Here is a 10,480-nt window from a genome sequence, read left to right as displayed (position 1 = left end):
TTCAATTATACTCAGAACTCATTCATTCATTCATCACATGCACCACTCTTTCAACCTCTCTGCTGTTCTAAAGGCTAAAATTGCCCTCCCCATGTTGATTTACATATGACATGGTGATTTAAACTGTTTTGGGGTGTGTGTGTGTGTGTGTGTGTGTGTGTGTGTGTGTGTGTGTGTGTGTGTGTGTGAGAGAGAGAGAGAGAGAGAGAGAGAGAGAGAGAGAGAGAGAACGAACATTAGCACTGGATCTATTTCCATTTCCAAAGGTGTTACTGAGAGTCCATTTGTAGAAATCTTTGTGTGACAGCAGGAATTTGCAAGATAAAAAAATGCATTTGCAATTTGTTAGCTAAAAAATGCAATAGAAACAACATTTGTAAACTAAAAAAAAACTGAGTTCCACTTTTTGACTATTTCCACTTTTCACCATTGCTCCAGTCCCTAACCTGTCAAATGAGTGGGGGATGCCTGTATTTTAAGTTCTCCTGAGATGTGTTATAAGCAGAGTATTGGCTAATTCTGGAATAAACGACTTATGAAACTTTCAGATCAGTCAATTATATATGCAAATACATTCGTCTAGTTTCCAACGCATGATCAAGACACATTAGAAAACCAACAGCAGACAGGCCAATACAAAGAAGGACTCTGCAATTCACTGCTGTATCAAAAGGAAGCCAAGTCTCTTCAGTTTCTCAGTTGAGTTCTCAAGTAATTGCAAAAAAAAAAAAAAAAAAAATGGGGAGGGGGAGGAATGGTTATCATGGCAGAGTTTGGAATGGAGCTAAAAGCAAATGGCAGACCCCATCAATCTGGGGAATGCCCAGGAGAGGAACCCACTGAGGCCCTCAGAGTATACAGGGATTTTCAGTCATTTCTGGAGGGTCTTGGCATTTGATCATTGATGTACGTGGTACTTAATAGAGAAGCAGATGAAGAGAAGGGGGGAGAACTTTGCATTGAGATGTTGGCAGCACATCAGTACAGAACAGGAAAGTTAGAGATATCAGATATGGGGGGAAAGAACTCGAGATTAATTTGTGCAGACTTCAGTCCTCATACTTAGGCCTAGTATCAGATGAAGAATACAGGCTGAGCTCCAAGGACCTTCAGAAATGATAAGATACTCACACTACCCCCTTCCTTAATGAGTTTAAAAAATGAGTGCAGATGGCTGTATCTGCACTGTAAAGATGATAGAATTGTGCCCTGCCTTGGTTGCATCACACTCGTGTTTTCTTTTGCGATTCAGCTGCACCTGATGCCCTAGAACAAAAAAGCAGTAGGCAGATGGAGGCAAACGCTATAATCATCTTGAGTTACTATTATTTAGTTCCTTCTTGCCAAAATGGATTATTAAATGGATTATCAACCCTGTTTTGACTATCATGGGGGTATTTTATAGAAGCATTTAAAAAATACCCCCATGATGGTCAAAACATGGTTGAGGTACTGTCTGACACACTGAGGCCCCCAGGTCTGCCTCCAACTATTATTTGGTATCTTTGCATTTGAACATAGAGGATAGTTGTGAGATCAGATCAACATGTTCTTGAGGGATCAAAGTGGTATATTGTAACTAGGCTGCTGCTGGATGAATCGAGACAGGAAGATCAGGAGAGTCTGAATTAAGGGCAGGAGGTTTTGCCTTCTCCATGTCAGCTATCTCCTTCTCACTGCAACTCATGTTGTTGCTGCTCCTGCCTCAAACTAGGAGCAAGATGAGTCCTTCTATGTGTACCACAAGTGATCAGCTCCAGCTGCAGTATCAGTACTATCAACCAGGGGATCTTGAGATTGGTGAAATCACTTCCCAGCTCTTCTCCGTTGCGGACACTGTGACCTTCAAAGAACACCCCAAAACAAAGTTGGTTCAAGAAGTTGTGTAAGAAAATTGCATTAAACATCCTTGACTATTCCATAATAACTATACGTAGATGAGGAGAGTAATGCAAGCTTTGGGATAATCAGCCTTTTTTATCCTATAGCTGTTCAGTGGGTCTCTGTTAATATGAGAAGCTAGTTTAAAGGAAGGAGGGAGAATCAACTGAAGCAAAGGGACAGAGTTAATATATCCCTATTTATTCAGGGTGTTCTTCTTTTGAAAGTCAAAGGAAAAACAAGGTGGGAAAAATCCCATGCAAGCTTACACAGAAGTATGTCTTACAGTGCCCAGTTAGGCTTACTCCAATGGATGTGTTTATAGAACTGCAGCCCTATTCTCTTATTTAAAGATCCAGTTAATGTCCTATAGGTTAAAATGGCTACTTCACTTTGTCACTTTAATTTCTTAATGGATACCTGTGATGTGACACTTGCTGCCTTCACAATAGACAAGTGTGCTAAGAAGAAAGTGAAACAGAAAATTTCCACCTTACGCATCATGTGTCTCTCGCTTTAGCACCATACCAAAGAACTACCAGCATGTCCTGTCTATGATGTTTGCTGTGAGGGAGATAAATGAGAACCCCAAGATCTTACCCAATGTCAGCTTGGGATTCCACATCTACGACAGCCATTTTGATGCACGGATGACTTATCGGAACACCGTGAACCTTCTCTTTAGTCAGAGTAGGACTGTTCTCAACTACAATTGTGATGGTCAGAAGATTCCAGTAGCTGTCATTGGGGGCCTGGATTCTGAGATCTCTCTGTACATGGACACCATTTTAGGCATTTACAAGATTCCTCAGGTAAGACACACTATGCACCAAATGTCCCTGTCTACCAGGGATGAGTTCTATTTTCAGGCACCTCTATTTGAGAAAATAGCAACCCTGTTTTCTACTTATTTTGCCTATGGGGGAACTACTGTGTGGGCACTCCTAGGTACTCAGTCCTTCAGATATCAACTTGATGGTCTAGTCAGTGGGACAATATTGGCTGTTGATTTACTTTTAGAAAATATTAAATTGAGCCAGTACTCTGTTCTGTCCACAGCAGCTGTGGTGTTTCATCATTGATGCTGGGAAAGAGACCCACCACCTATGGTCAATCTCCAATGTTGGTATCATATAGATTTCTTTCCTTCATTTTTCTGCCTTAAAAATGAGTTTTGCTTGCTTCAGGTAGTACCATAACCAAGTAGCTGCTCTAGAATTATTTTCCAAAAATGGGACAACAGTCAGTATGGCTCCTTTGTCCCAGACAGTAGATCTGTGTACATCCTGAAATAGTGAGACTGAGCCTAATTCTAACCCCCACCATATTATGCGATGTAGTCACACTGCCAGAATATGGTCTCCATTCTGCGGGGTGGACAATGAGACAGCCTGGAGAAGTAAGTACAATATATATATTCCTTTTTTACTATTTTGCTGATGTAAATCTGAGGAATGGAAGGGGGCATGTCAGGCTAGGAAAATAGGGATAGGATCCTGGCGTGCACTGATGAAGCCAAGATCCAGCCTGTGGCAAGATCCCAAAACTCTACAACTTCTGGCTAGTGGCAAGCTTTACCTAGCTTTTCAGAGTCCCCATGAGCTGCTGCTTCTGAGCAGAACAGATGATGGAGAGGTGGGTGGATTCAGGTCTGAAACAGCAAAGGACAGGTAGCAGGAGTTTGTGGATGTACTGAGTCACTTGTCTGGTGTACATTGTGATGTGGGCAGGACCTGGATATGTAGAGCCTAACAGTGAAACCCCCCATTGAGTGATGCATTTTAGTAGCCTGTGTTGGGCTGGGGCATTTTTGAGAACAACTCAGGTTGGAAAATCACGTCAGCTTACCTGCAAAAGGGTAGCGACTTTGCCTCCACACCAATTGTTAGTTACAGTTGTGACTTTGATGTTTATCAAGAAAGATGTAAAAACAATTCTTATTTAAAAAGAAAAGATTAGAAAAAAAGAGATTGTATTCATTAATTCTTTTTTTATATATTAAATAAATAAAAAGGATATACTTCGAAGGTATTTATACTTGAATTTCACCTTTTAGAACAAGAAATGTGCATGAATTTTACATCAGCCAACACATTGGAATAAATATGAATGTGGAAAATGAATGCAAATACGAGTAACACTGAGGTTCAAGTGATGAACCTCATTCCTAGTGAGAGTTTAAAATGGGCAAAATCCCATTATGAATTCATTCAAGGTTGTTTGGGATACGAAAGTGATTATAAATGTGTGATTATTTAAAACTGAATGTCCACCCAAGTCATAACAGTTCACTTGTTCTTGCTTAGGTCACCTATTGTTCATTTGCTCCAATAGAACATGAGATAACTCAGCTCTCTTCCTTATACCGCATGGTCCCCAATGAAGAGTATCAGTACACCGGCATTGTGAAGCTTCTTCTGCACTTCCAGTGGAAGTGGGTTGGGATCATTGTGCAGAGAGATGAGAAAGGAGAAAAGTTTGGGGAGACCTTGGCACACATGCTTTCTCAGAGCAGCATCTGTACAGCCTTCACTGTAAGAACACCCATCCAGGGCAACTTATTTGACATTTTTAATCTGTTGGAACCCTATCACAATTTGACCATTTTTCTCAGTGAATCAAGTGTCAATATCTGTGTGGTACGTGGTGACACCCATACCATGTTAGATGTGCAGTTGGTCCTGAACCTCCTTGAATCAGATACTATGAAGCCGATTAGCAAGGTGTGGGTGACGACAGCTCACTGGGATTTCTCAATTGCGACATTTCAGAGAGCTCTGGATGTACATGTGTTCCATGGGGCCCTGTCCTTTGCAAGTCCATCCAGCGAAGTCCGGGGGTTCACAAATTTCCTTCAGATCTTGAATCCCCTTTCTGATCTAGATGGTTTTATCAAGGATTTCTGGGAACAGGCATTCAACTGTTTATTTCCAGGCACTGATGTGCATCAAGAGAGCAAGGACATTTGCACTGGTGAAGAGAAGCCGGAGAGTCTTCCTGGCCCTTTCTTTGAAATGAGCATGACTGGACAAAGCTACAGTATCTACAATGCTCTCTATGCAGTAGCATATGCTCTACATTCCATGGGTTTCTCAAAAGTCAACCACAGAGCAATGGCAGTTGGAGACCTTCTGCAGCTGCCCACATCTAAGCATTTGCAGGTGACCTATTTCATTGAAATGATGTCCTCAGTGTCAAGTGCAGGAGTCTGGTATATTGTCTCTGAATATAACATGGAAAGCACCCATAGGATTGGGTTATGAAGTTCTTTATTTTGTCTCTGCTGAATTCATTGCAAGTTTATTTCATTGGATATCTCTAATTCCCTTAGGGATCCTTTTGGGGAGAAAAGTGGGGTACCAAATGAATAAAAAGATAAACTCTAGTGCTCTGAAACAGGTTAAGAAAGTATCTTTGCTTTCCCAGCAGCATTCATAATTTTCTAAACCACTCACATGCCTCCCTTTTAATCAAATTCATTATTTTCCCCCAAATACAAAGTCAAAAAACATTTTAGTAATCCTGGAAGAACAGGACTTCTGCAAAATCTACCTCTTCCCTCTCCCTCTAGCTACACCCTTTTCTGAGGAGCATCTCTTTTAACAATACTGCAGGGGACCAGGTGTCTTTTGACGAGAAGGGGGAACTGGCAGCTGGATTTGATATTGTCAACTGGATTACTTTCCCAAACAAATCCTTCACAAAAGTCAAAGTAGGAAGGATGGATCCCCATTCACCACCAGGTAGAGAGTTCTTCATTGATGAGACCATCATCACTTGGTACAGCAGTTTCAACCAGGTAGGAGCAGATGATGGCAGAGATTTCCAGATCTTCAAGGACTTACAGGGGTGGGGTGGAGGGGATGGCAGCAATGTCCAAAAACCAGAAGTGGGTCACAGTCGTGATTGGCAGCAGTTCTGAGGTACAAGGAGGCCCACAGAAGGAGCCGCTTCCTCCCCACCCCGTGCCAGCGGTGAGGCTGGCAAACATGCCTTACAGGATATTTGTGACAGTGTTCAGTGGTACAGAGCCGTGCCGCCAAGCACAGGATTGGGCTGTGTGTCTTCTTTTGTGGCAATGCTGATTCCATGGTTCATGGAAATGTTTAAAGATGGGTGACTCCTGCCCTTCTTGTTTAAAGTGATTTTAATTTTTCTGCACAGTTGAGATAATTTTAATTGGGAAATGGGGGTCATTATTGAGAATCCTGAGAAGCACGGGTAGACCACGTCCAGCCAGAAAAAGGGTAGATGGGTTTAATCAGAAAATTGTCGTCAGGAAGCATAGAGACAACAATTTGTCCATCATTAACTTATCAGTATGTTCCTGGCCACAAAATGTAGGGTTTTTAACTGACTTAGGGCGCAATCCTAACCCCTTACGTCAGTGCTTTCCAGCACTGACATAAGGGCAATGCAGCTCTGACGTCAGGGAACAAACATTCCCTTACTTTGAGGAGGCCTCCGTGAGTGACACCCAACAGCAAGATGCAGCCCATGTCCCACCGCTATGCCGGCGCTGGAAAGTACTGACATAAGGGGTTAGGATTGTGCCCTCACTTTAACAGGCCTGAGACAGTGTTGACCAGGATCCTATTCCCTCTTCTTTGTGCAGTGCCTCCCATTTTCCCTCCTCAAACTTACACAAGTTCTTGATGAGGCTGCATGACATAGTGTGTATGTGTGTGTGTTGGGGGGGGAGGACTGGGCTGTGTAAAATATTCTTAGTCTTACTTCAGTTCAGCAGCCTGTTCATTACAAAGTTAAGAGAATAAAAGGGGAGGCCTTCTTTTCCTTAGGTTGTGCCCCTCGCTGTGTGCAATGACTACTGCCACCCTGGTTTCAGAAAACAGAAGAAGGAGGGGGAACCTTTTTGTTGCTACACTTGTGTCCTGTGTCCAGAGGGGAAAATTTCACCCCAGAAGGGTAGGCATCATCATACATATTGTGAATTTACATGCATGATATCAACATTGATAATATATTTTGTCCCCGAGGTTTTGTTCCCAGGGATAAGCCTTCAAGACCCAGCCAGGTCTACTCAGATGGGCACCAGCAAAATCACTGGCACAAATTCCTGTGTTGGGGATCAGATCCAGGAAGGGGGCTTGGCTTCGGCAGATACAGCTGCAACTGTGTGGAACCAGCCCCATTCCTGGACCTGATCTATCCCCATTGCCTCCACATCCCACCCTGTCCCACCTCCCTGTTGGTCAGCCTTGTGTAATTATCTAAGCAGCTGGATATAGTACAGATGTGTTGATACTATTGTACAGATATTTCTTATGTGTGTACCTCAAAACATATTATTTTGAAGAACTAAAAACAGTTTTTATTTTTATTTTTTTAAGATATGAATGACTGTGGTAATTGCCCAGAAGATCAGTACCCAAACAAGGAGAGAAATCAATGTCTCCCCAAGAAGATAAACTTCCTCTCATTCAATGAACCTTTGGGCATCAGCTGGGCTGTTTTGGCTCTGTCCCTCTCTCTCACCACAGCTTTGGTTCTGGGAATCTTCATCAAGCACCGGAACACTCCCATCGTCAAAGCCAATAACCGGAACCTCACCTACTGCCTGCTTGTCTCCCTCTTCCTCTGCTTCCTCTGCTCCCTGCTGTTCATTAGCCATCCTTCCATCTTGAACTGTCAGTTACGACAAACTGCTTTTGGTATCATTTTCTCAGTGGCTGTTTCTTCCGTCTTGGCGAAGACCATCACGGTGGTTCTGGCCTTCATGGCCACCAAGCCAGACTCCACGCTGAGGAGATGGGTGGGGAACAGATTTGCAAACTCCATTGTCCTCTGCTGTTCATGCATTCAAGCAGGGATTTCCATGGTGTGGCTGTGCACTGATCGCCCATTCCCAGATTTTGACATGCACTCTCTGCCTCAAGAAATTGTTGTGGAATGCAATGAAGGATCAAGCAATATGTTTTACTATGTTCTGGGATACCTGGGAATTCTGGCCCTTGTCAGCTTCATTGTGGCTTTCTTTGCTCGGAAGTTGCCCAACTCTTTTAATGAAGCCAAGTTCATCACTTTTAGCATGTTGGCTTTTTGCAGTGTGTGGCTGTCTTTTGTGCCAGCTTATCTAAGCACTAAAGGGAAATACATGGTGGCTGTGGAGATCTTCTCCATCTTGGCCTCCAGTGCTGGCCTGCTGGCTTGCATCTTTTCCCCCAAAGTGTATATAATCATCCTAAGGCCTGAACTGAACTGTAAGGAGCAGCTGATAAGGCGCAATAAGTAGAAGTAGGTGAAAATGATTTTATTTTTTTCACAAATTTGGGTGTTTTCCAAAGTTAGGAGTGCAGAAAGCACTGTTTTTATTCTGAGTACATTTTTAAATAAATAATTATAATTATAATAAATGAAGCTCACTTTAAAAGTGCACTAGGTAGGTGATATAGGTGATATAGGTGATATGGTGTCAGCAGATGCAGCCACAAGCATGTAGAGAATGGTTTAAGTTATTCACAGATTTTGTAGATTTTGGATTTTTGCTTCAGTTTTTACAAAAATGAGAAGTGCAGAAAGTGGTGTTATGTCTTTTTATTTCTTTATCACAAGAAGCCTGCCTCTAGTGATAAATAAAAATGCTGCTTTCCAGTCCGAACATTGTAAATCCTCTTGACTTGGTTTTCTTCACCATTCAATGTATTTAGCATTGCAGTGAAAGTGAGTGCAATTGTGAGCTTCTGAGACAATGACCAGGAATGTTTTACTCAGAAGAAACATCATTATGGAATTTCTTACTCTCTCAACTAGCAACCCTTTTTGTTCTGACCCATGGTTCAATTATTCAGTCTGGATCGGAAATTTAGTCCCACCAAAACACAGTGGAGCTGCTTTTAGCCCAGGTGGAGCAATGAAATCACCCAGTAGTTGACCCTGCTTCTCTTTGTTGGCTGTTTTCTAGGTAAACTCTCCCTTGCTGACATTTTTTTTTACGCCGAGAACTTGAAATATTCTTAATCAACATTATGTGGCACTTATGCATTAATATGCACTTTGCCTGTCAAACATCCCTCTGACATGGGGGGAAGTCTCTAGTTAGCACCACTGAGGCAATGATACCCATCTCCTTAATTCAGCCTTAGGATTTCCATTCCATCGCTAAAAGTGGGCAAGGTTGCCATGGGAGCTGAGACACTGCAATGCTCCATGTATTCTAGTTGACCTTCAGCAGGGATTGACTCCCTCGCCAAATGGTTATGGCATGGAATACAGATGAGTCTTAAACTTGATTCAAATCTTGGTTTTGCCATCACCACTCAATCTAGTTTTCTCTCTACTTCTTCCCCAGTTCCTTCTTTACTAGAAGGATTGGGTCATAAGAACATAAGAACAGCTCCACTGGATCAGGCCATAGAACCATCTAGTCCTTCTAGTATCTCACAGCCCACCAAATGCCCCAGGTCATGATCTTGAGTGGCACCCAAAGTAAGGGAGTAGTAGGGTTGAGTGAGAAGGAAGGTGGGATAAGAGAATAAGAAAGCATGACAGGCGAGGAGATGGAGAGATGATGTTATGAATGGGGGCGAGGCAAATTAGAGAATGAGCAAGGGTCAGAGTGGAAAGAGATTCTGATGTTCTTAAGAAGTCCCCATCGCATCTAACACAACTGACAGGAGAAATGTGCATTTCATCTATGGGGCTGTGCAACTACAGGTATTCCCATTTCTGATTATTTTTCAATGATGTGCTCTTTCAACATATTTCAATTATACCCAGAACTCATTCATTCATCACATGCACCACTCTTTCAACCTCCCAGCTGTTCTAAAGACTAAAATTGCCCTCCCCATGTTGATTTACATATGACATGGTGATTTAAACTGTTTTGGTGTGTGTGTGTGTGTGTGTGTGTGTGTGTGTGTGTGTGTGTGAGAGAGAGAGAGAGAGAGAGAGAGAGAGAGAGAGAGAACTTTAGCGCTGGATCTACTTCCATTTCCAAAGGTGTTACTGAGAGTTCATTTGCAGAAATCTTTGTGTGACAGCAGGAATTTGCAAGATAAAAAAAATGCATTTGCAATTTGCTAGCTAAAAAATGCATTGGAAGCAACATTTGTAAACTAAAAAAAAACTGAGTTCCACTTTTTGACTATTTCCACTTTTCACCATTGCTCCAGTCCCTAACCTGTCAAATGAGTGGGGGATGCCTGTATTTTAAGTTCTCCTGAGATGTGTTATAAGCAGAGTATTGGCTAATTCTGGAATAAACGACTTATGAAACTTTCAGATCAGTCAATTATATATGCAAATACATTCGTCTAGTTTCCAACGCATGATCAAGACACATTAGAAAACCAACAGCAGACAGGCCAATACAAAGAAGGACTCTGCAATTCACTGCTGTATCAAAAGGAAGCCAAGTCTCTTCAGTTTCTCAGTTGAGTTCTCAAGTAATTGCAAAAAAAAAAAAAAATGGGGAGGGGGAGGAATGGTTATCATGGCAGAGTTTGGAATGGAGCTAAAAGCAAATGGCAGACCCCATCAATCTGGGGAATGCCCAGGAGAGGAACCCACTGAGGCCCTCAGAGTATACAGGGATTTTCAGTCATTTCTGGAGGGTCTTGGCATTTGATCATTGATG

The 10,480-nt window shown here is 42.3% G+C and overlaps 1 protein-coding gene across 1 annotated transcript; it reads left to right on the top strand.

The window, feature by feature from the left end:
* Positions 1–1,721: 1,721 nt before the first annotated feature.
* LOC136653727 (vomeronasal type-2 receptor 26-like) lies at positions 1,722–8,134 on the top strand. Its single transcript, XM_066630610.1, has 6 exons — positions 1,722–1,885; positions 2,402–2,693; positions 4,188–5,042; positions 5,453–5,680; positions 6,681–6,807; positions 7,233–8,134. Exons 1-6 carry the CDS (start codon positions 1,722–1,724, stop codon positions 8,132–8,134), a joined length of 2,568 nt encoding a protein of 855 aa, XP_066486707.1.
* The last annotated feature ends 2,346 nt before the right edge of the window (positions 8,135–10,480 follow it).

This window comes from Tiliqua scincoides, chromosome 5, assembly GCF_035046505.1.
Source record: "Tiliqua scincoides isolate rTilSci1 chromosome 5, rTilSci1.hap2, whole genome shotgun sequence".
Taxonomy (NCBI): domain Eukaryota; kingdom Metazoa; phylum Chordata; class Lepidosauria; order Squamata; family Scincidae; genus Tiliqua; species Tiliqua scincoides.
This window is presented reverse-complemented; position numbering and strand designations above follow the sequence as displayed.